Genomic DNA, 22,947 nt, shown 5'->3' on the forward strand with positions numbered 1-22,947 from the left:
TGATCCCAGCCACAAGGACAGGCTGGTAGTGTCCAGAGCCACTTGCATCCAAATCCCTGCCCAGTGGATAGGCTGGCAGGCATCTGCATATAGCTGGTGGCATTGGATTTTGCTCACAGCCAGGGCTTGGAATGCTGAGGGTCTCTACCAGGGTCAGCACCCTCGGGATCATGGATAATTCCTTGCTAATTAGCAGCAGTGTCTTCCCAGATAAAGCAGCAGCAGCCTAGATTAATGGCACGAGGGGCTGCAAGATATCCATCATTCCAGGAGGGTGTTCTTGGGATGTCATGGGATCCTGGGATGCTCTGCCCCACCCAAGGGTACCTGGGTGGGAAAAGGGAAGCCCTGAATCCAAGCTTCTGCTAAGCCTGAAATCCCTGAAATTGCCCCAGAGGAGCTGGCACCCACAGCTCCTGCACATTCTGCAGACGAGGAAGCTCTACGTATCCAAAATAGCCGTGGTTCCTGCTGCGAACTAGGAAGTGGAGGGAAAAGCCGGCAGCATCCACCCTGCCAGTGCCGGAGCGGATGTGGCAGGAGCTCTGGCTGCCTCCCAGCCCCAACCCCAAATCCATGGCGATTAAATGCGGATGCGTGGTTTGAAACCTCCAGCAAGCTCCAGACCTCGGATCCCCAAGCTTCCTGCCACACCAGCGCGGCTTGGAGACAAGCAGAGGGAATCGGGATTCCTCAGATATCAGAAATAAGAGGAGCTGGTGGTCTCACACTGGGATGTGTCACTGGGTTTTAGGGGATCCCAAATAAACCCTTCCCTGAGGCTGATCCCCGTCACCCTTCTCTCACACCAGGTTTCCTTGGATTTGTGCTTTTTATTGCCTGAGTTTGTTCCAAGAGAGTTTGTTGGAAAGAGGAAGAGGGAGGATAAGGTGTCAGCCCTGGATTTGGGGCATGTTTTGGGACAGCCAGTGCCAGGGATGAGCCTCCTCTTCCCATAGAAGTAAAACCCTTTCCAGGTTGGACATGCAGTGCTTACACCCAGGTGGAGTTTCCATTGGTTCCTTCCCAAACCTGACATCTAGGAGGAGCCTGGTGGAAAATCCTCTCCCCCAGCCCAATTCCAGCAGCAGCATGGGGGTCTCAGGGTCTGTGCCTTTGTTCCCAAACCTCGGAGCTCTTCAGGATGACAGGATCCCTGGAATGGATGCAACTGGCTTTGATTTTTCTTGTGCTGCCCATAGGGACAGGAGTGAGGGATTGTCAGAGGTGGTGAGGTGGGAACATCCCCATGCTCGTGGAGTGGCATCACCCCTCAGGACAGGGGGCTGTATCCCAATCCAAGGCACCCAGTGGTAGGTGGGATGCTCTCAGATGGCATCACCATTTGGATCTATAAGTCCTGAAGATCCAGGACACAACTGTGCTGTCCTGACTGGATACAGATGATTCTCAGACCATCTGTTTTCCTTTGTGGAGGCTGTGAGCTTCCTCCTGTCCCAGTCCTAGATGGTAATTCCTTGGGTGGCAGGTGGAGGCTCTGTGCCCCTCAGGGGGGACAGCAGCTCATGTTTTCTCAGGAGATCCCGTCAGGGCAGCAAATTCCTCCTCCCCATCCTCTGGCCCATCCTCGGGGGATACTGGGGTGGCCTCGGCACCTTCCTCCTCCTCCTGGCTCTGCAGGCTCTGCAGCCGCTCCTGCCGCGCTTCCATATATTCCTGCGCCCCATCCCCCACCAACTGCACTTCATCCCCGACACAGGGCGGCTGCCGGACGGGATTGTGGTCGTAAGACAGGAGGCGCAGGGAAGCGAGGCCGGTGAGGTCCGGGAAGTGGGAGATGCGGTTGCGGTCCAGGTCGAGGATGCGGATGCGATCCATGCGCAGCAGCACGGGCGGGAACTCCTGGAAGCGGTTCCCGTAGAGCCAGAGGCCTCGCAGGCCGGCCATGCGGGGCAGTGCCGCGGGCAGCCGGCACAGCCGGTTGTCCCCCAGCTGGAGGCTGCGCAGCTCCGTCAGCTGCAGGAGTGCGCGGGGGAAGCGTGCCAGGAAGTTTCCCTCGATCCAGAGGCAGCGCAGGCTCTGGAGCTGGGCGAAGGCGGGCGGCAGCTCCTGCAGCCCGTTGCGGCCCAGGTACAGGTGTGCCAGACAGGGCAGGTCGCACACGGCCTCAGGCACCTCCATCAGCTCATTGCCGTCCAGGGCGAGGGTCCGCAGGTGCTGCAGCTCCGCCAGCTCGTCCGGCACTTCCCGCAGCCCCGCGTCGCTCAGATAGAGCTTCCGCAGCCCCTGCTGAGCCCACAGCTCGGCCGGGACCTGCCGGCCGCGCACCTCCAGCCGCTGCTCGACGCCGTCGGGGCCCTCGGCGGCCGCCAGCCGGGCCCCGCCCCCCGTGGAGCCGCCACTGCCCATCGCGAAAGGGGACCTGCACCGGGACCTGCACCGGGACCTGCACCGGGACCTGCACCGGGACCCGGCGGGGCGGGCGAGGCGACGCCGTGGCCATGGCAACGCGCCGCGGCCAATGGGAGCCCTCGCTACCTGGGCGGAGGCCACGCCCACATCGCATTCGTGCCCCGCCCCGCCGTTCCCACGCCCACCCGGCCCCATTCATGCCCTATCTGTGACCCACCTGAGCCCTGCCGCCCTGTCCCCAAACCAGGCAGGACTCCCTCGCATCCCAGCATTCCCAACCCCTTTCACAGCAGCTTGGCATCAGCGTACCCATTCTGAACTGTGTGTGGGGGTCCCTGGGCTGGGCTGGGGATTTTTAATTTGGGATAGGGAGTCCCTGAGCTGGTTGGGAATCCCTAAACTGGCGGGGAGTCCCTCTATGATCCCCCACGTTCCCTGGGACCCCGCAGGGAGCTGTCCCTTGGGGCACAGACCCCCTTCCCCATGGTCAGGGAGGACACGGATGAAGCCCCTCCAAGTGTCCCCCATGCCATGGCTGCCCACCCTGCGGGGTCCTTCCTCCTCATCCTCATCCTCCTGCTTCCCACCACAGCCCTGCCTGGATTTTCCTGCCGCAAATCAGCTGTGTCATCCCAAAGGCGGCTCAGAAAGCTGGAACGCCAGGCTCATACAGCCCTCCAGCGGCAGCTGGCCAAGTGACACCCCCCGACCTCCCCAAATCCTCCTGCCAGCCTTCGGGATGCAGAAAACCCTCAAAATGAGGGGGAGGACAATGGCATCGTGGGCAGGGTCTTTATTTCTCCCACGGTGATTTGGGAAAAGCCGAGAATGGGACTCCCAGGACACGGCAGCACTTTTTGGAAGGGGGTCACATCAGGGTTTTATTGATGCACCACAGGCTGGTGGGGTGGTTGTTGGTGCTGAAGCCGCTGGGACGTGGCATCTGTATGCCCTCCATGGATCTCGGCGCCCAGGTGATTGGAGCCTGCGCCCACCAGCCTGGAAAATCCAGGAGGGATTGGTGAGGGGGGTGTCCACTCCCCCTGGGGGCTGCATTTCCCCCCAAACTCACCTGGTGCTACAGGGGCCAATGGCGAGAGGTTGGTCAGGTACTGGTTGTGGACAGTGGTGTAGGACAACGGCTCCTGAGGGATGGAGTGGGTTGGGAGTGTGGTTCCCACGGGAAAGGGAATCGGGACAGGGGACGTGGCTGCACCCACCTTCCTGGTGGCGACTCCCTTGGGTCCCACTTCGAGCTCCGGCGGGGCAAAAGGGGGAGGGTGGCCCATGACAGGCTGGGGCTGTGTGGGGACACAGGGATGAGATCCTGCACATTCCCATGCCCAGGCAGGTCCCACTGCCTCAGAGCCCACTGGGAGCACCGGACACGATGTCCCCTGCCCTTGCCACCCTCTCCTTTTGCTTACAGGGCTGCACATGGAGGGAAAGAAATCCATCCGACTGCCATTGGCCTCAAGCTGTGGGAGAGGAAAAGTGTCCCTTGGGGTGCTGAGGGGTGGGGGTGAGAGGGGACATGGAGGGGACAGGGCTCACAGGGTTCTCTGGCAGGGCGACGTCACTCTGGGCAGTCCCAGCGAAGCCCGACAGCTCCGTAGTCCTCTGTGGGACATCTGTGGGGAGCAGATGGAGCAGGGATGTCTTCTGTGACTCCAGGCCTGGCATTACCTGGGTACACCTGTCCCGCGGTGTTGGGGGTGGGTGGGGGTCTTCAACATCCCCAAAACCTCCTGAGGTCTGACTTGGCTCCAGGACCACTGACACCCCCAAATCCTTAGAGCTGGATGTGGCACTGGGACCACCAATATTCCCAAAACCTTCCTCACAATGGAGCTGGACCTGGAGCCCCCAGGAGCAGGATCTCCAGGACCCCAGAAATCTCCTGGGAATGGAGCTTTCCCTGTGATCTCAACACCCTAAACCCCTCCTGAGGATGAAGCTGTGCCTGGGATCCCAACACCCTAAACCCCTCCTGAGGATGAAGCTACACCTGGGATCCCAACACCCTAAACCCCTCCTGAGGATGAAGCTGTGCCTGGGATCCCAACACCCCAAACCCCTGCTGAGGATGAAGCCACACCTGGGATCCCAACACCCTAAAACCTTCCTACTAAGGATGGAGCTTTCCCTGGGATTCCCAACACCCCAAAACTCTGCTGGTGATGGGAACTTCCCTGGGATCCCAAGACCCCAAAACCATACCTGGCTGGGCAGGACTGGCGCAGCCACTCCAGGTGTCACATTTCCTGGATGCTTTTGGGATTCTCGCCTCCTCGAAACGGCGGCAGGAAAAGGAGAAGTCTGTGGGATACCGACAGCCCGGCTCATCCACGCTCTCAGGCAGGAGCCTTTGGTAATCGGGGTGCCCAAAGAGCTTGAAGTCCTCGGAGGTGGTGGACATGTCGATGTCCTGGCTGTGGCGGGAACGACTGTGACGGAGCAATCCCAAAATGCGCCCCCCAAACCCCTGGAGCAGGGACCTACCGCTCCACGTATGGGGAGATCAGGGACGAGACGGCCGCGTAGTTGTTGGTGACGTAGCCCGAGCCAGTGTGGACGCCGAGCAGGGGGTGCACACTGCTGTCACTGGGGGGCTCAATCCCCAAAACGCGCCCCCCCTCGTACTTTTGGGGTGACCCCGAGGGCCTCTTCCCAAAGGCCGCCTCATAGGTGGTGACATAATAGCCCATGAGGTCGGAAGGGGGGCCCCTCACCACGGGGAACCCCGTCCCCACTCCTGCAGCAGGCGAGTCCTGCGGCAGGGACGGCATCCTTCCACCAGGAATGGCCCCCTGGCGCCGGGAATTGCCCGAGGGACAGCCCTACGCCATAGCTGCACGTGCTGGGCCCTCCCAGCAGGCCCGGAGGCTGTGGAATGTGCCCGTGGAATGCAACTCTGTCTCCTGGTAACCGACAACTGGGACTTCCCGGCAGGTTGTCCCTGGAAGACATCGGGAATGTCCCGCTCCAAGCGGGACCTACAGCCCCCGCCCCGGGGTGGAGTCACCTCCTCGGGTCCTGGGAAACGGGGCACGTAGGAATTGGGGATATCGGTGGAGTGGGATGTGCCAGAGCGAGCTGGGAATGTCCCCAAGGACCCGGCCCCAAGGTCACAATGCAGGAGAGGGGCAGGGCCAGCAGCCAGGCAGGGCCGGTAGCCACGGCTTTATTCAGCATTCCACGAATGTCCAAAGACTGCTGGAAGAGAAGGAAAACCACAGGGAAGGCAGAAGCACCAGTCCAGAGCCCCACGTTCCTCTGCTCCTCCAGGGAATGCAGACAGAGGCATCCCCTCCCTCAGCGTGGTGGCTCAAACAGATATTCCAGGTCCGGCTGCCGGAGCCTCTGCTCCCTGTTCCTGTTTTTTGCAAATTCCCTCAGCATGGCCATCACGTCGGTGTCAAATTCCGGTGGTGTTGGCTTCGCTTCTGGGGGGAAAACAGGGAAAAATCGGCTGCACGCTGTCCCGAAGTGGGATCCTGGTGCCCCGGGGGCCCATCTCAGTACCCCCAATGGCCCATCCCCATGTCCCAGGGTATGGCCACACGTACCAGTGGCCCAGTAATAAATGTCCCAGTCGTTACTGGGCTCATTGATGAGGCGGTCGTAGCGGTTCAGCTGCTCCTCGCTCATGTGCGCCACGTTTTCCTTGGCAAAGAGGCTGGAGAGGGATGGATCAGGATGAGCAGGACATGAAGGAAGAGCTGGGATATGACAGCCAGCTCTACAGGATCCCAGAAAACACAGACCCTCAGCCTGATCTCCTTCACCTCAGCACGTGGGAAAACACTGGCACAGCATTCCCAGAGAAGCTGTGGAATCTCCATTCCTGGAATACCCTTATCCAAAGACTTGGAGCAACCTGGTGCTCCAAGGTGTCTCTGCCCATGGCAAAGAATAGAATTAGATGATCCTTAAGTCTCTTCCATCCCAAACCATATCAGGATTCCATGTGCTGGTTTACATGAGATATTACCTGAGGGGGTGGTGAGGCCCTGGAATGGATTTCCCAGAGAAGCTGTGGTGCCCAGTCCCTGGAAGTGTTCCAGGCCAGGTTGAATGTGGCTTGGAGCAACCTACGATAGTGGAGGGTGTCCTTAAGGTCCTTTCCCACCCAAACCATTCCAGAATTCCATGATTTCGTGATTCTAATCTCTCCTTCAATTCCAGATTCCATCTGGCCTTGCATTCACAAGTCCCAGGATTTACATACATCCTTCCCAAAAAAATTTTGTCTCAGTGGGCTCTCCCAGCTCTACTCCATCACTGGATCCTGGACCAGCCAAGCCCTTGGAGTGATTTATCCCGAGCATTTTTTACCTCAATAAACTCTTCCCTGTTAATGAAAGGAACTGGGACACTCGGAGCCAAGCCCACCTGAGCAGGATGCAGTTTTCCAGCATCCCCCTTTTCCTGCTCTCGTACAGCAGCCGGGCTCTCTTGGTGTCCAGCGGCTCATCTGGACGCTCCTGCCAGGGGGGGAGAGGAATCTCCAGCACATCCTTCCCGGAATCCGTGGGGGAATCCCCCCGGTAGCTGCGCTGTGGGATCAGCGGCCACAGGAGATGCCGGCGCAGGGAGCAGAGCTGGAGGGAACAGGGAAAGCGCAGGGATATCAGTCCTGAGAGCCTCAGCACACAGGGACCCCCCCCAGTCCTGCTGGACACGATTCTCAATCCCACCCCCTCAAACCCTGCTGTCCATATCCCACAAATCCCCAAAACCTCCCTTCTCCCCCCAAAACCCTTGTCTGCTCAAACTCTTCTCTCTTTCTCGCCTTTTCCCCAAATACCCTAATTTCCCACCATCCTGCCTTTGCCCCAAACTCACCCTTTCCCCTCCTTTTCTCCCCGTCTTCTCCCCTTTCGTCCCTTTCCCCACCTTTTTCCCTTTCCCCCTTCCCCTTTCTTTTCCCCTTTTCTCCCCTTTCCCTCCCGTTTTTACCCTTTTCCCCCCATTTTAATCTGTTTTTTCCGCTCTCCCTCCTTTCCCTCCCGCTTTCCCCCCTTTCCTTGACTTGTCCCCCCCTTCCCTTCCTTTTCTTCCCGATTTTCCCCGCTATCGCCCCTCTTCCCCCACCCTGGCCGCCGCCATCTTGCCGCGCGCCGCTCTAGCCACACCCCCGCCCGACTCTATGGTGCGGCGCGGGCAGTGCCGGAAGTGGGCGCGGCCACGCCCGGAAGTGGGCGCGGCGGCGCTGGCGGTGAGCGCGGGCGGCGCGCGCGGGGCCGGGATCGGGGGGAGAGCGGGGGCCCGGTGGGGGCGCGACCTATCGCGACATATCGTGACCTGCCGCCCCCTCCCCTCACAGCCCCCCTGCCCACAAACCCCTCAGCCCCGGCCCCGCCGCTCCGCAAGGCCGCATATGGCGGGCACGGGGCGGCGCGGAGGGGGGGGCGGTGGAGGATCATGGAGGGGCACAGGGAGCTTGGGGGAAGACGGGACTTGGAGCAGCAGAGGGATTTGGGGGGACGCGGGATTTTGAAGGAAATGGGATTTGAGGGGGCAGACGGGATTTGAGGGGGCACAGAGATTTGGGGAGTAGAGGGGACTTAGGGGAACCCAGGGATGTAGGGGGACATGGGATTTAGAGGGACACAGGGATTTGGGGGGACATAAGATTAGAGAGGCAGAGGGGATTTAGGGTGTAGAAGGGATTTAGAGGGGCACAGGGACTGGTGGGAGACAGGATTTGGAGGGAGAAGGGTTTCATGGGACATGGGATTTGGAAAGAAATGGGATTGGAGGGGCACAGAGATTTGGGGAGCAGAGGGGATTTAAGGGGATACAGGATTTTAGGGGGACATGGGATTTAGGGGGACACAGGGATTTGAGGGGGACATGAGATTAGAAAGGCAGAGGGCATTTAGTGGGTAGAAGGGATTTAGGGGAGCCCAGAGATCTGCGGGGACATGGATTTGGAGGGAAGACAGGATTTTAGAGGACAGGGATTTTGGCGGCAGAGGGGATTTGGGCGGGACACAGGGATCTTGGGGGAAGAGAGGATCTAGGGGGACAGGCACCTGGGGGGAAAACAGGATTTGGGGGACATGGGGATTTGGGGGGATACCCCCAGCGTGTCCCCAAGGCCTCACTGATCCCCTGGCCCCTCCCCGCCTTCCCAGAGCACCTTCCGTGTCCCGGCTCCGCCCGGTCCCAGCCCGGGCTCCCGCTTTTCCCGCCTCTGGAAATATGTCCGAGGGAGTGGATCTGATTGACATCTACGCCGACGAGGAGTTCACCCAGGTGAGGGGTGGGATGGGGGTGCAGAAGCCCTGCCCCTTTGTTTTTTGGAAGAGATTCCAGTGTCCTGCAGCTCATCCTGGTGGAAGATGCAACTGGTGTGTCTGGGAAAACGGAAGGCTCATTCCTGATCATTCCCACATGCTGGTGGCTGCCACCTCCAGTTGTGATTAAAGGGTTTCCCTATGTGACGTCACACGTGGCTGGTCACGGAATGTTTGGGATTTAAGGGTTTAGCTGCATCCTGGTTGGAAAAATGAGAAATCCCAGATGGAAAAGGCATTTCCAGAGAATTACACAGTGAGGACATACCAAGAGCCAAGTCCATGGGATCACCCAGGCTGGGAAGCTGTGCAGGGATTCGCTGTCCCTGTGCCGCTTGTCTCATCCCAGGAATATCTGGGATTCACAGGAGGAAATGATGAAGGAAGGGGGTGTTGGAGAAGCGGATTTTAGGGAGTTCGTGGATCTGGGAGAGCAAGTGTGAAGGCAGATGCTGGAAAATTAAAAACTGCCATGGAAAGCCCATGGAGGGAATTTGGCAAGAGGAAAAAGTCACGGAAACTGGAAGTGAAGCACCCGGAGGAAGGAATCACTGTGGAGAAAGGAATTCCTATGAGCTCCTGGAGGGATGAAGAGGAGATTTTTGCTTATTGGATGAGAATATCCCATTGAATCTCCTGGGAAGACCAAGTGGATGGAAGATTCTCAAAGCTGGAATGATGGTTCAGGCCAATGACTCCAGCATTGCGCTCCTTTTGGGATGTATGGCAGGAGGAAACCTGGAATTAAGCTATGTCAGGATCAAAGCAGTGGGGAGGTGCTGTGGTGTCCCTGTGGCACTCAGGGATGCCAGTGTAATTGCAAATCCCACAAACCCACGTGGTGATTCCCACTAACAGTGCCCGGCTTCATCCCTGTGCAACTCAACTCACCGGGCATGGATTGGGATCTGGAGAATCCCTAAAATCTCCCAAGCTGAAGCATCCCCTAAGTAGCAGAACTGAGGGATTCCAAGGGATTCCTCCTCTAGCCCCTCCTTCCTGTTTTTGGCCTTGACTTTCTGAAACTTCCAGGCGGGAATCTTGCAGCCTTGGGCTGTGTCCAAAGGCTCCTGGTGGAGGTGGGACTGTGGGAGTTGGATTAACCAAACACTAGAGCTTTTTTGGGAATGAACACAAAACTACAGCTCCCTCTTCAAATCCTTTTTTTATCAGCTCCATGGAAAGAGACAGATGCAAAAGTTCAGGAAGAGGGAAAACGATTGGATTTTTGGATTTCCATGATCCTTGGAAAGCTGTGTGCTGAGCGTCCTTTCCTGTCCCACTCCCAATAGCATGTTTGCAATTCCCTGACCCTCAGACTGTCTCCAGTAGAAAACATTGTCCAAACTGGCTGGAATTCAAAATTTGGGAGCAGAACCTCTGATTTTTATGGCACACCAGCTCCCTTGGGACAGATCCTCACGGAGCAATTTTGTGGGATGAAACTCTTGGCACAATCCGGGCAAGGAATTGGGATCCATAGTAAACACAGCACTCACTGGACATCCCAAATTAAATGTAGCCTGGAATAGAGTGGGAATTGGGAGGCAGATCTAGGACATGCTGGAATTCCCAGCTCTGGAGCTTCCTCAGCTTCCTGTGCTGAGGGGAGGGATCCAACATGTGGGAGCTCCTACCCTTAAAAGGGCTTTTTTCCCCAGAATGAGTGAGTTTGGGGTGCTGGGCACACTTCGAGGGGGATGTGCAATTCCCAAGTTGGATTTTTGAGAAGTGTGTGTTGCTAAGGAGTGAGAGGCTCATCCCTGGAGGGTGCTTGGTTTTCCAGCACTGACCTCTTGCCTTCCAAAGTGGGAATTCCTGGTGGCTTCCCAGAAAAGCAACTGAGTCTTGTCCTGTTGTTTGGGATCCAAGTGGGCTGGTCCTTGGAATGTGCTGGAGCTAAGTGGGGGTTTAGATGGGATATTGGGAAGAATTTCTTCCCTGTGAGGACTGTAAGGCACTGGAATGGATTTCCCAGGGACACTGTGGCTGCCTCATCCCTGGAAGTATTCCAGGCCAACTGGACAGGGAGCAGCCTGGGACAGTGAAAGGTGTCCCTGCCAATGGCAGGGTGTGGGGTGGGATGATCCTTGAGGTCCTTATTCCAACCCAAACCATTCCATGATGCCATGAAAGCAGGGCCTGTCACCCTGTTTATAGAGATTGCCCAGGCGAAGAGTGGTTTTAATTCCCAACTATGCACAGACATAAACCAAGTCATTTGGGCCTTCAACCTTTGGAGTCAGCTTGGAAATTCCGCTTGGGAGTTGGAACAGCACATTTGGAAATGGCAAAGGAAGCTTCCCAAGCCCTTCCCAAACCTCACGGCATTTTCCCTGCAGGACCCGGAGTTCAGTAATGCTGACCAGATGGATCTGTACGACGACGTGTTAGCAGCCAGCTCCCAGCCTCAGGAAAAGCGTTCCAGCAGCTCGGAAGCACCTCCGGAGATCCGTCAGGAGCCGTCTCCCAAGCCCAACAACAAACCCCCAGCCATCCTGTACACCTACAGTGGGCTCCGGAACAAGAGGGCTGCCGTCTATGTCGGGAGCTTCTCTTGGGTGAGTTCACCTTCCCAGGAAATTTGGGATTCCTGGGAAACCCCCAAGGGGCTGCCAGGCTCTTCTCAGGGAGTTGCAGGGGTTTTGAGGGGGTTGCTCCTTCTCAATCCACATTGTCTTAATGTTCTGAGCTGGATTGTGAGCCAGGCTTGGCCTTGTGATCCTCAGGGAAAAGGGATTTGTATGCCTGAGGAGCTACTGGGCTGGGGTATCCATTGGTGCCCCTTCTGAAGTGTGACTTCGGGGGCTCCTCCTGAGTCACCTTTTCATGTTCATGTTCATGTTCAGGAACAGTTTTGGCAAGGCTTCATCGTGTCCAGAGAGCAGGGAGACCTTTAATATCCATTCCCAAGGATTTTAAGCTCCCTGAGGGAGTCTGGGGGTGACATTTCTCGGGTGGGTGGAGGACACTGGGGACAGACTTGGACACCAGCCTGTTCCCTGTCCCCTCAGTGGACGACTGACCAGCAGCTGATCCAGACCATCCGCTCTGTCGGAGTCTATGACGTGGTGGAACTGAAATTCGCGGAGAACCGAGCCAATGGCCAATCCAAGGGGTGAGAGCTATCAGGATTTGGGGTGGGAATGGCAGGAGCCAGGCCCTCACTGCCACATCCGTTGTTTTGCGGGCGGTGAAGGAGCAGCTGGTGCTTTCCCTGCCTGGCACAGGGGATGCATGGAGAGCATGGAGAATCCCAAAGAGCATGGAAAAGTGAAGAGGGGCTGTGGAATACCGGGATGGGATCAGGAGGAGGGTCCTGTAGGGTCTCTGCAGTGGGTTCAGGGCTGAACCTCCCTCTCTTCCACACAGGTATGCGGAGGTGGTGGTCGCCTCTGAGAACTCAGTCCATAAACTCCTGGAGCTGCTTCCCGGGAAGATCCTGAATGGAGACAAGGTGGAGGTGAGGCTGGCAACCCGGCAGAACCTGTCACAGTTCGAGGCTCAGGCTCGCAAACGTGAGTGTGGCACTGGCACGACGCGGGCGGGGGGTTCCACCTCACACACATCCCAAATCCCCCCAGATCAGCTGCCAGGCCCAGCCCAGTGAGCCCTTGGGATGGGGGGAGACCCCACCAGGAGCGTCTGGGGGTTGTTTTTCCCATTCCTGAGCCGGATTAGCTCCTGACCCGAGTCTTTATGATCCCCTTTTAGGTGCTCCCACACTGCGAAGATCCCTCGTAGCCTCCTCCTCCTCCTCTCCAAACTGAATGGGCTTAAGCTCTTCAGGCTCTCAGCATAGCTAAGACCCTCCATATCTATTAGTAGCTCCTCTCTGGATCTGCTCCAGAATTTTTCCATCCCTGCGGAGGTAAGGTGCCCAACACTGGAGGAATATTCCAGCTGGGGCCTGGCCGTGGGCATTCCTCAATGGTGATAGGTGGTCCTGGCCTCACTCCGCAGTGATGCGACGGGATCCGCAGGAATTGTCCTGGCAGGAGCGTGTCCGAGGAGGTCTTGGCCAGCTCTGGTCACTGTAGATCCCTTGGCATGTTTTGTGCAAGGAAAACCCACCTTCCCAGCAGAGTTGCTTCGCTCCCTTCCTTTGGCTCCGGTGCCCAAGGGGATCAGCTGCTTGGTGCTTAGGCTGTGTCCCGACTTGCTCTGGAGTTTTGGTGGAGCAGGGAGTGTTCCCTGGGCCGAGTTCTGGCTGCTCCCAGGGCACAGCAGAGCTCCCGTGCACCCTTTGGCATCGCTGGGAGCCATGGCTCCTGTCACACCCCTCCTGTCTCACCCTTGAAGCCTCCTTGGATAGAGCAAGGCTTCTTGTCCCTCTTGGAATGCTGAGTTTTCCTTCCTCTGGCAGCAGCCACACTGCTGTCAGCACTTGGGTTCTGTCCCCTCATGTTCCTCCATGCTTGGGCCTTTCCAAATCCTTACGTGGATTTCAGACTCTCTGGGTCTTTGGATGCCTTTGGGGATCTCTTACCACTCCTTGTGGCTTCTGGCTCCTGTCCCTGTGATCTATCTGTCCCCAGGGCACCGTGTGGGGTCTTGCTGGAGAGCTGGGCCCCTCTTGGAAAAACACATGGAAGCGGAGGCTACGTGTGGCCAGCTGGATCTTTCTCTGGGCACCTCCAGTCCTCCGGGGGTGGGCGGAAGAGGAGGAGCAGGAGGTCTCAGAGACCTGGACACCCTCCAGCTGCACCTCACGACTCTTTCCTCATGTCAATTGCAGGTGTGCCACCACGGGCCCACTCCCGGGATTCTGTGGATGCGGTGGACGGCCGGGCGACGCCAACGGAGAACGCGCTGCCCCCCGCCCGCATGGAGAAGCCCCCCTCGGTCCTGCCCTTCTTCAGCCGCCCCCCCGCGCTGCCTCTCATGGGCCTGCCCCCCCCTCCCATGCCCCCCCCACCTCCCCTCTCCTCCGCTTTCGGAGTCCCTCCGCCTCCTCCTGGAATTCCCTACCAGCACCTGCTGCCACCACCGCCCCGGCTGCCCCCGCCTCTGGCTGTGCCCCCCCCGGGGGCCGTGCCCCCTGCCCTGCACCTCAATCCCGCCTTCTTCCCACCGCCCACCGCCGCCCTGGGACCTCCTCCGGATACCTATGGCAAGGCCATGGCTCCCTACAACCACAGCAGGTGAGCCGGGCAGGAATGGGGGATGGGATGCTCGGGAGGATCTCACTGACCCATCATTTCTGCCATACCGACAGCCGGGAGCTGGGCCCACCGATCCCAGCCGTGAGCGAAGGGGAGTTTGAGGAGATCATGAACCGCAACCGCGCCATTTCCAGCAGCGCCATTTCCAAGGCGGTGTCCGGCGCCAGCGCAGGTACTTCCCACATCCCTCCACGTCCCCTATCCCGGGGTGGATTCCCGCTCCTGACACCCTGCTCCACTCCCCCAGGGGATTACAGCAATGCCATCGAGACGCTGCTCACGGCCATCGCCGTCATCAAGCAGTCGCGTGTGGCCAGCGACGAGCGGTGCCGTGTCCTCCTCTCTTCCCTCAAGGATTGCCTGCATGGAATCGAGGCCAAATCCTACAGCAGCAGCTCCAGCAGCAGCTCCAGGTACCCCCCCTGGATCCAGAGAATGGGATCTTCCCCACAGGTGAGTGACTAAAAGGTCACTCTTTGGGTTTTGTCTCCTCTTTTCCCAAAGGAAAAGACATCGATCCCGGGAGCGTTCTCCCAGCCGGTCCCGCGAGAGCAGCCGGCGGCACCGGGATCTGCTCCATAGTGATGATCGGCACGAGGATTATTTCCAGGAGCGGAGCCGGGAGCACGAGCGGCATCGGGACAGGGACAGAGACAGGGACCGGCACCACTGAGACAGGTGGGAGGCTCAAGAATCCCCTGGAGGCATGAGGGATGAGGGAAGGGTGCTCTGACCGTTGGTCTCCTGTCTCCCAGCAGGAATTTGGCAGGAAGTGATTTTTAATGGACTCGTATCTCCTCACCTCGACCAGGACGCCGTGCCCAAGGCCGCTCTGCCCCATCCCAGCCCCTTCCCTGCCACCCTCAGCCCTCTCCGGGCGGGACCCTCACCCACACCTCGTGGCCTTGGGAATCCCCCCCACCGCTGCTGCTGCTTCCCGGGGCCACCCTGCTCCGCCCTGTGGACACTCGGACCCAAAGAGAAATGGTGCTTTTATTCCATGGAGGGAGGTTTGTGAGCCCTTCCCAGTCTCAGAGGGGAATGGAGGGGACAGAGCCCTCCCTGTGCAGCTTGGGGGCTTGGAGGTGCACAGCTTCTGATCCCAGGATGAGGAGCCTTGTGCCATCCTCTGGATTGCCTGGGGACACTCCTGTCCCCATTGCCCCAGCGGGACACTGTGCCACACTCCTCCTTTGCCCTCCCCTCACCCTCCAGGAGCTGGGACAAAGGGGCTGGAGCTGGGCCGGGGGTTGCCCTCTCCTCTATCCCAACATTCCCCACAGCAGCATTCCCACCCAAAGGACAGCTCTGGCCTCTCCCGCAGAGCCTTCCTTGTTTTAGAGGAAGCGGAAGAGGCAGGGCAGGCTGTGATCCCCTCATGTCCCCTCATGTGCCCTTGGGATCCCGAGCAGGAGGGGGAGAGCCCAGGAGGGTCAGGATGAGCCGGGACACACCGGGTGACTTCCAGGGCTGGAATCACCGCCGGGTGGGAAAATCCAAGCCCTGGGCGTCTTTTTAAGTTGAAATAACCCAAATTCAGGAAAAACCATCCCAATTTTCCCAAGCCCCATGAGGTGGGAGCACTCAGCGGGAGAGCTCCGGTCTTTTTTTACTTACCGCCACAGATTTTTAGTTTCTTTCCAAATAGTGGAAGGGGGAAAAAATTCCCCCCAAATTGCAGAACAAATCCCTGGAAGCCCCGGCGAGGCGCCACCGCCCCTCCTGCTCGCAGTGATTAGATTTGTCTTTGGATAGGTTGGAATTGTGTAATAAACTCAGATGACGTTGTCGGTCTTTTATACAGCACTCCTGTTGCCTTCCTATGGTGGGATTTGGGATAATAAGGGAATGGGAGGGGTTTGGGGGTGTCTCTGTGCCTGCTGTCCCTCACCCTAATCCTCCTCCAATGGGCTCCTGTGCTTCCCAAACCAGCTCTGAGGTGTTGGAAGCACCTGAGCATTCCCAGGAGGACCCACATTGCTGGGCACCAGGTAAAAATAAATATTTATTGGAAAATAGTGAATCATTCTGGAAGGACATAGAAAAAAATAAGGATTCTTCGTACCTTGAGCTGGCTCAAGCTCTGAGGAGTGAGTCCAGGTGGAGTGGAAAGTGGGAAAGGTGGATGTGTCCAGGTGGGAGTAGGTGAAGTGGAAAGTGGGAAAAGTGAGGGATGAGTCTGTGTGGCAGCAGGTCCCTGGTGAGGTGGGAAGCAGAAAAGTGGGAGGGATGTATCCACTTAGAAGTGACAAACGTGGGAGGGATGTGTCCAGGTGGCAGCAGGTGAGAAGCAGATTGGGAAAGGTGGGATCCTCCCCATTCCCAGGGCTGGGAAGTGGAGATGGCATGGGTGACACTTCCCTGTGTCCCTGTGCTGTGTCCTCAGTAGGGATCCGTGCTGTGGAAAAGGACAGAGACAGGGATGTGTGGGTGCCAACCAACCTGGCAGCTTCTGCGCCAGGTCCCCCAGCTCCTGGGATACAGCACCTGGAGAAGGAGAGCAGTGCCAGGAAGCTCAGGAGCAGCTCCAGGCCGTAGAACAGGAGCAGGATGGCGCTCAGGAACGCTTCCAGGCGCAGGGAATATGTCTGGAGCAACAGGTAGTACACAGCCAGCACGGCCGCTGGCACCATAAGCACCAGGCTGAGGGACAGCGGCACCTTCCGCTGGCACAGGTTCCCCTTGGAGCCTGTGGAACACAGGGTTTGGATCAGATTATGGAAATCATAGAGGGTTTTGGGTGGGGAGGGAAATTAAAAGTCCCATTCCCATGGGTAGGGACGCCTTCCACTAGCCCTGGTTGCTCCAAGACCCATCCAACCTGAACATCCAGGGATGGACTCTGGGGGTGTCCCAGGATTCTGCACTCCCTGTGCAGCCTCTGAAATTCGGGGGGGCTTACCAAAGAAGATGCGTGTGGCCTCAATGCCGAGGTAGAGGAGGAGCAGCACCACATCCAGCACCAAGTTGGAGACGGGATAGGGCAGGAGCAGCACTGCAGGAGAAGCACCACCCTTAGCACCACATCCCTGCCCATCCCGGCGGGATCGGGGAGAGCTCTGGAGCGAAGGACTCACCTTTGTACACAAACACAAACGCTTCCAGAAGAAAATACGTGGCGCTGTACCAGCCGTTGAGGAAGAGCAGCACTTGCAGCGGAGCCGAGGAGCGATGGCGGCCTGAAGGGACACGGGGCGGCCTTAAGGGGGGGCACGGGGAAGGCATGGTAGCGCGGCTCCCCGAGCCCTGCAGCGCCGTGGCCGCCCCCCAACCCCGTTCCCAGCACCGCTCCCATCCCGGGTTCCTCCCGGTACCCTCCGGCATCCCCCGTTTCCCCCCCGGTCCCGTTCCCACCCCTGGGCGCCATCTTCCATCTCCATGGGAACTGCCGCCGCTGCGCTCGTCCGCGCGGGGGCGCTGAGGGCGAGGGCGCTCAGCGCGTGGACGGAGCCACTCTATCACCAGCGATGGTTCGGCGGCGCGTGCGCTCCGCCGCTCTACCCGCACCTCTCTGTGGTTGGAGGACTGATAGCCGACTCCAGGGTTCGAGTCCCTATCTTCCATATCCACGCCCCCTCCATTCCATTGTGGTAAGAATCCCACACTGAAAAATGGGAATATCTCCGTTTTGCGGCTGCAAGCGCAGCGCTGAGCTGGGTTACAGTGTAAGGCTGTTGGGAGTGCAGCCGTGACAGTGGGTGGGCACAAACACCCGGCAGCCTCTGGAAAACACGTCCGATTTATTCCTTTAGGGTTTACAAAAACATTCCAGTCCCAACCACGGCTCTGGTGCTGAAATGCAGGGATGCCCCACAAGCCTCCCACTGACTCCCAAAATCCCAAGGGCTGGTGCCCAGAAAAAGAATGAGCCGGAGCCAACCCCAACAGAGCCTGTAGGCTGTGAGGAGACACCAGAGGATTCCAGAGATTCATCAGCCACGGAAGTGGGCAAATTCCTTGCGGAGCCAGAGCGAATCCTGGTAGAAGAGGGGGTCTCCCAGGTGCACAGCTGTCCGCTTGTAGAAGTAGCAGTAGAGCACGGCCGCTGCAGGGAATTTTGGGATGAGAAAGGACCCCCTGCAGCCCAAAAGGGTGCTGGATCCCACCCTGATCCCAGGAGTCCTTACCCAGCCTCTGGAAAACAAACAGGGTCTGGAGGCCTTCGGTCCAGATGAAGCGGCTGGAGTCACGCCAGCGCAGGTTCTGAGGGGGTTGGAAAGCTAGGAATAACCCCTGGAGCAGTTTTGGGGAGCACCCCAGACCCCTCATCCCATTCCAAAGGGTCTGAGTAGGATGGAGAGACATCAAGCCAGAAATAACACCTGGAGAAGTTTGGGAAGCCCCCTATCCCAAAGATTAAGCAGCTCAGGGGATTTAGGCATTGAGCTGGGACCTATTCTGGCTTCAGACCGCAGATCCCTGCAAATCCCTGCAAATCCCCTTCCCGGACAGCGTGGACAGCACCGGAGCAGCCCTGCTGGCTCTCGGTCCCCAAAACATTCCCTGTGCTCCAGGGCAGCAGGATGGGGGGAACTTCAGGAGATGTACCGGGGATGGGGAACTGCTCCACGGTGAAAGGACCAGGAAGCAGTTTATTAGGGAAAGAAAAGGGGAAGGTGCTGCAAGGACAGATCAGGAGCCTGGACAGCCCTCGGAGCTGTGAGAAGGGAGGGGCCTGATGCCAGGTATAGGGACTAATCCCAGAAAAACCAGGAGCTGCTAGCACAGGTTTTCTCTGGGGAAAGAGGATTTTCTGATGGGTCACAGCCCTTAGGAAACGAGCTGGGATGGGGCTGGGATTGGGCAGGATCCTTCCAGCCCAATGCCAACCACGGAGTCACGGAATGGGACACTTTCCACGGGACACCTTTGGGTACAAGATGGTGAGAAAGGACTGTGAGAAGCTGAGGGTCATGGAAAAAATAAATCCCGTGGGAGAATCCAGCAACTGTGCCCACCCCATCCTACCATAATCCAGACGTGGAAGGAGATGCTGAGCGCCAGGTAGGCTGCAGAGAGCAGGATGGTTCCCTTGAATTTATGGAAAAGGAGGTTGACCAATCCCGCCTGGAAAACGTAGGTGTTGAAGAACATGAGGAAGACAATGATGACATTGAAGACAATGGCGATGTCCTGGATGCTGCCAAAAAAACAGAGGGACAGTGGGACCCTGGATCTCCTGGAGCTGCTGCCCCACCACCCTGGCACTCACATGAAGAGCACAAGCTGCACAGCTGGAGCTGTGCGGAGCAGCTCCGAGAAGGAATTCACAAAGAGGTCGTAGGAGAGCAGAAGGAACTGCAGGAACAGCACCAGGCTGTAGTTGCTGGGCTGGAGCATCCTCCTTCCCAGGGCTTGGAGCCCTCAGTCCCGGCATTCCCAACGGATCATTAGCAAGGTCTCTTCCAACATCCTGGACCTGGAAAGGGGGTACAGGGATTGGGATGGATCCCAGAAACCAGGACAAGCTGTGTCCTCCCTCTCCTCCCCAATTCAGTCTCTAATTTCCTTTCAAATCCACCCCAATTCCCACGTGAAGAAATCCAGGGATGAGGGAGACATGCAGTCCCAAGGAGCAGTGTCCAAGCAGGTTATTTTTGGCTGTTCTCAGTTCTATGGGCAGTTCTGAGCAGGTTTGAGCATGTCCCGCTCCAGGCACGGGGAGTGAGGAGACAGACGGCAATTTTTGGACACGGGAGCAGGTACAGTCCACGGGAACAGCACCCCCCGCCCGGGGTCATCCTGACTGGAGAAGGGAGGGAGGGGACAGGGATCCCCCATGTCCTGGCAGGAGAACGGCTGTGCTGGGGGCTGAATTCCCTGAGGGAGAGACATGGAAATGGGTGGGAGGAAATGGGCTGGAAAAGGACGGAAAGTGGCTGGAAATGGGAGAAAAGGGGCTGAATATGGAGGGGAAGAACTGAACGGGGAGCGGGGGAGAAGAGTTGATCATGGAGGAAAAGGCTGGATATGAGGATTAAGACATCAATTCTTTCCCGCCCCAGACCCCGCGTCACTCCCCGCCTTCCCATTGTCCCAAGCCACCACTGCGGAGCCCCCGAGTCCCCGCCCATTCCCCTTCCCCCAGCACCCACCCCGCTCCCGAGGTCGTCCCCTCGGTATCCCCAAAGCCCCTGGGTGCCGGGGGTTCCGGTCCCGCGGGTGCCGGTGGCTCCCCGCCGCGTCCCCCGCCCCGGGCGCTCACCCGCCGCCGCCATCTTGGTCCCCATGGCAACTGCCGCCGGGGCCGGAAGTGATGGCGGAAGTGGAGGCTGGGGGACGCGCGGGGGCCGCTCTGGCCGTCTCTCCCTTCGGTGGCAGCGCATTAGGGAGGGCGGGAAAAACCATAGAGAGGAGCAGGCAGAGCGGCAGCCGCCAAGATGGCGGCGGTCAATGACGAGGAGGGGGCGGTGGGGCCCAGGTACGGCCCCGGGGCTAGGGGCGCCAGGGGACGGCTTCGGGATCGGGGTGGGGCGAGGGACCTCGTGGTCTGGGTTTTGGGTAGCGTCGGGATCGGGCACTGTGTCCGCAGGTCCAGGGGAAGCCCAAGTTTTAGGGGGCCTGTGAAGCCATGTATTCCCAGATTTCGGGGAGCCATGGCACCCAGTATCCCAGACTTGGGAGATCCATGAGTCTCTGTATCCCAGATTTTGGGGAACCGTAGAGCCCTGTGTCTCCACCCGTTTCCTGTCTCTGTGTCCCGTGGGGCAGTTGATTTAAGGGTGTCAGGACGTCCCCCGCCCCCGGAGGGGACAGAAATACCCATTTCTGGCGGCACATGCAAATCACATGCAAATCACGTGCAAATGAGCGCGGCCGGGCTCCTGGCAAGGGGACAGTGACAGATGACACCGGGAGTCCTTCACTGCCATTCCCTGGGAAATTGTGCCCGGGAATTAAGCTCTGTATGTCCTGTTCCACCCCTGATCTCCCCAGTGCAGGGCACAACTGGACTCTGGTCATCCCCTCGGGGTTCCCACTTCCCCTTTCCGTGGTTCCTCCTGGAGATGTTGGAGAGCCCCAACAGGCGCCTCAGTCATCCCCAGGTGCCACCATCCTGGATCCATCCCTGCCACCATTCCCAAGCTGGAAAGCAGCTGGGCGACCATCCCTGGTTGGGAAGCAGCTCAATCCATGCCACCTTTCCCGTCCAGGGAGCAGCTGGTCCCCCACCACCCTGTTGAGGCTCCCAGTTCCCCTTTCCGTGGCTCCTCCCCGGCACCGCATCCGGAGCCTGAGCCGGCTCCTCGCTTGCCCACAGGTGCCACCACCGTGCCATGGACATGCTGGACGTGCCCTTCCTGCCCTTCTGTGCCTTCCTGGGAACGCTGGGATTGCTCTGTGTGGCCATGGTGGGCACCTGGTGCCAGCACTGGCGCGGGGGCTTTTCCCTGGATGGCAGCTCCCGGACATTCAACTGGCACCCGGTGCTGATGGTTACAGGATTGGTGGTGCTCTACGGCGCAGGTGAGCACAGGGAGCGCGGGGATCCCAGCACGGCTCCTTCCTGACGGTTTTCCCCCCCACAGCCGCCCTGGTTTACCGCATTCCCAACACCTGGAGCGGCCCCAAGCTTCCCTGGAAGGTGCTGCACGGCAGCTTGGCTTTGGGAGCGTTCGTCCTGACTGTGCTGGGGCTGGTGGCCGTGTTCAGCTTCCATAATTCCCAAGGGACACCAAACATGTACTCCCTGCACAGCTGGATGGGGCTGGCAACTGTCCTGCTCTTCTCATGCCAGGTTGGAGCCCCATCCCATCCCCTGACCCCCAAACCCTCCAGCATCCCCAGTTTTCCACCCTCACCTTCTCTTCCCGCAGTGGGTGGCGGGTTTTGGAGCGTTCCTGCTTCCCTGGGCTCCTGCCTGGCTCCGGGCGCTCTACAAACCCATCCATGTTTTCTTCGGCTCCACCATCCTCATGTTGTCCGTGGCTTCCTGTGTGTTGGGAATCAACGAGAAGCTTTTCTTCAGCCTGTGAGAGTCAGGGGGAGCTTGGAAAGATCACTCACAGGGAAAGGGGGGCTTGGGAAGAGCCCTCACAGGGATAGGGGGGCTCAGGGTGTGGATTTGGGTTGGATTTGGGAGTGACCAGCTCAGAGAAGATGGAACTGAGCACTTCCTCCCTCAGGTGTGTGGTTCCGTGCACACTTCTCTGCAGGGTTGGGGGGGTATAGGGAAAGGCTGTTTGCATCCAGCTCCTCTTCCCTGCTCCAGGAAGAATGGGACCACGGCATACAAGCTCCTGCCAGCTGAGGCCGTGTTTGCCAACACTCTGGGGCTCCTCATCCTCATTTTTGGGGTGCTGGTGGTGGGTGCCCTGGCCAGGCCCAGCTGGAAACGCCCAGATGCCAACTCCCCGGACTCCCGCCAGGTAGGGGACACGCTGGGTGGATTTGGGGAGCTGAACTGGGAAGCTGCCTCCCGGCACAGTCTGGAAGGTGGAGAAGGATTGAGGACTCATCCCTGTCTCCCACAGCCCCTCCTCTCTGCCGACCGCTGATCCTGGGGATCGCCCAGCACTCCCAAGCTGCATCCTTGTGCCTCCATGTGCCAGCTTCTACCTGGATCCTAGGCCCTGCCAAACCCCAGTACTTCCCGGTGCCATCCCTCAACACCGCAGCTGGAGCTGGCAGAACCCTGCTGGGACAAAGGAGCATCCATATCACTCCCATTGCAGAGGATCCGGCTCAGGATGGAGCCACTCAGGGACCTCATGGGCATGAAATAAAACATTGGCTTCTGCAGGGCTCCAGCACTCAAATCCCTGGGAGCTGGGATGGGAGCTTGGGAGCATGTCCTGGCCAAGCCAAGCTGTCCCTTCCAAGGGCTTGTCTTTGCTGGCTCCTTGGGGACACGGGACATCTCCCTGTGATCACCCCACGGGATTTGGGATCACACTCTGCCCCGTCCCCGCTTCTCTTTTCTGCTTTTCCCAGAATCCCTCCCAGACCCCATGCCCAGAGCCATGTGAGCCCTGTGGTTTCCCCTCCACACCCCAGGTTTCCTTCCTCCTCTAAAGTCACAGGATCCCTTTTCCCATCTCCCTTCCCAGCCTGGAGCAATGAGGGGCACCCTCACACTCCCAAATTCTACTGTCCAACTCCTC

At 58.6% G+C, this 22,947-nt stretch overlaps 7 protein-coding genes across 16 annotated transcripts; 2 read left to right on the forward strand and 5 right to left on the reverse strand.

The window, feature by feature from the left end:
- Positions 1 to 813: 813 nt before the first annotated feature.
- LRRC10B (leucine rich repeat containing 10B) lies at positions 814 to 2,405 on the reverse strand. Its single transcript, XM_085063639.1, has one exon. It carries the CDS (start codon positions 2,368 to 2,370, stop codon positions 1,525 to 1,527), a length of 846 nt encoding a protein of 281 aa, XP_084919765.1. The 5' UTR covers positions 2,371 to 2,405; the 3' UTR covers positions 814 to 1,524.
- A 746-nt stretch (positions 2,406 to 3,151) lies between these two features.
- On the reverse strand, positions 3,152 to 5,359 carry LOC146437134 (uncharacterized). Of its 2 annotated transcripts, XM_085063688.1 has the most exons (7): positions 4,876 to 5,359; positions 4,594 to 4,805; positions 3,928 to 4,004; positions 3,801 to 3,851; positions 3,594 to 3,674; positions 3,446 to 3,518; positions 3,152 to 3,372 (listed from the first exon to the last, which is right to left on the reverse strand). In XM_085063688.1, the coding sequence occupies exons 1-7, from the start codon at positions 5,160 to 5,162 to the stop codon at positions 3,242 to 3,244; spliced, it is 912 nt and encodes a 303-aa protein (XP_084919814.1). In that variant the 5' UTR covers positions 5,163 to 5,359; the 3' UTR covers positions 3,152 to 3,241. The 2 variants fall into 2 exon arrangements, with proteins under 2 accessions (XP_084919814.1, XP_084919815.1); XM_085063689.1 differs by lacking the exons at positions 3,594 to 3,674; positions 3,801 to 3,851.
- A 148-nt stretch (positions 5,360 to 5,507) lies between these two features.
- Positions 5,508 to 7,565, reverse strand: SDHAF2 (succinate dehydrogenase complex assembly factor 2). The gene is made up of 4 exons (XM_085063699.1): positions 7,471 to 7,565; positions 6,769 to 6,977; positions 5,943 to 6,052; positions 5,508 to 5,819 (listed from the first exon to the last, which is right to left on the reverse strand). The coding sequence occupies exons 1-4, from the start codon at positions 7,483 to 7,485 to the stop codon at positions 5,689 to 5,691; spliced, it is 465 nt and encodes a 154-aa protein (XP_084919825.1). The 5' UTR covers positions 7,486 to 7,565; the 3' UTR covers positions 5,508 to 5,688.
- On the forward strand, positions 7,482 to 15,649 carry CPSF7 (cleavage and polyadenylation specific factor 7). 4 transcript variants are annotated; one of them, XM_085063671.1, is made up of 10 exons: positions 7,482 to 7,594; positions 8,517 to 8,637; positions 11,021 to 11,239; positions 11,693 to 11,796; positions 12,051 to 12,196; positions 13,417 to 13,822; positions 13,897 to 14,015; positions 14,091 to 14,256; positions 14,348 to 14,521; positions 14,602 to 15,649. In XM_085063671.1, exons 2-9 carry the CDS (start codon positions 8,584 to 8,586, stop codon positions 14,514 to 14,516), a joined length of 1,383 nt encoding a protein of 460 aa, XP_084919797.1. In that variant the 5' UTR covers positions 7,482 to 7,594; positions 8,517 to 8,583; the 3' UTR covers positions 14,517 to 14,521; positions 14,602 to 15,649. The 4 variants fall into 4 exon arrangements, with proteins under 4 accessions (XP_084919797.1, XP_084919798.1, XP_084919796.1 ...); XM_085063672.1 differs by lacking the exon at positions 7,482 to 7,594 and having other exon boundaries at positions 8,274 to 8,637; XM_085063670.1 differs by lacking the exon at positions 7,482 to 7,594 and having other exon boundaries at positions 8,494 to 11,239; positions 14,599 to 15,649.
- On the reverse strand, positions 14,074 to 17,592 carry TMEM216 (transmembrane protein 216). 4 transcript variants are annotated; one of them, XM_085063695.1, is made up of 6 exons: positions 17,198 to 17,592; positions 16,921 to 17,022; positions 16,746 to 16,838; positions 16,331 to 16,532; positions 15,909 to 16,241; positions 15,528 to 15,663 (listed from the first exon to the last, which is right to left on the reverse strand). In XM_085063695.1, exons 1-5 carry the CDS (start codon positions 17,208 to 17,210, stop codon positions 16,226 to 16,228), a joined length of 426 nt encoding a protein of 141 aa, XP_084919821.1. In that variant the 5' UTR covers positions 17,211 to 17,592; the 3' UTR covers positions 15,528 to 15,663; positions 15,909 to 16,225. The 4 variants fall into 4 exon arrangements, with proteins under 4 accessions (XP_084919818.1, XP_084919820.1, XP_084919821.1 ...); XM_085063692.1 differs by lacking the exons at positions 15,528 to 15,663; positions 17,198 to 17,592 and adding an exon at positions 14,074 to 14,203 and having other exon boundaries at positions 16,921 to 17,189; XM_085063694.1 differs by lacking the exon at positions 17,198 to 17,592 and having other exon boundaries at positions 14,817 to 15,663; positions 16,921 to 17,189.
- TMEM138 (transmembrane protein 138) lies at positions 17,564 to 21,783 on the reverse strand. 3 transcript variants are annotated; one of them, XM_085063698.1, is made up of 5 exons: positions 21,646 to 21,783; positions 19,056 to 19,262; positions 18,812 to 18,983; positions 17,971 to 18,046; positions 17,564 to 17,888 (listed from the first exon to the last, which is right to left on the reverse strand). In XM_085063698.1, exons 2-5 carry the CDS (start codon positions 19,181 to 19,183, stop codon positions 17,776 to 17,778), a joined length of 489 nt encoding a protein of 162 aa, XP_084919824.1. In that variant the 5' UTR covers positions 19,184 to 19,262; positions 21,646 to 21,783; the 3' UTR covers positions 17,564 to 17,775. The 3 variants fall into 3 exon arrangements, with proteins under 3 accessions (XP_084919824.1, XP_084919822.1, XP_084919823.1); XM_085063696.1 differs by lacking the exon at positions 21,646 to 21,783 and adding an exon at positions 20,049 to 20,182; XM_085063697.1 differs by lacking the exon at positions 21,646 to 21,783 and adding an exon at positions 19,939 to 20,060.
- CYB561A3 (cytochrome b561 family member A3) lies at positions 20,126 to 22,585 on the forward strand. The gene is made up of 6 exons (XM_085063690.1): positions 20,126 to 20,264; positions 21,105 to 21,310; positions 21,373 to 21,581; positions 21,661 to 21,815; positions 22,056 to 22,212; positions 22,318 to 22,585. Exons 1-6 carry the CDS (start codon positions 20,224 to 20,226, stop codon positions 22,339 to 22,341), a joined length of 792 nt encoding a protein of 263 aa, XP_084919816.1. The 5' UTR covers positions 20,126 to 20,223; the 3' UTR covers positions 22,342 to 22,585.
- The last annotated feature ends 362 nt before the right edge of the window (positions 22,586 to 22,947 follow it).

The sequence above is a fragment of the Lichenostomus cassidix genome, chromosome 5, assembly GCF_008360975.1.
Source record: "Lichenostomus cassidix isolate B80296 chromosome 5, HeHo_3.0, whole genome shotgun sequence".
In the NCBI taxonomy this organism is placed as follows: Eukaryota; Metazoa; Chordata; class Aves; order Passeriformes; family Meliphagidae; genus Lichenostomus; species Lichenostomus cassidix.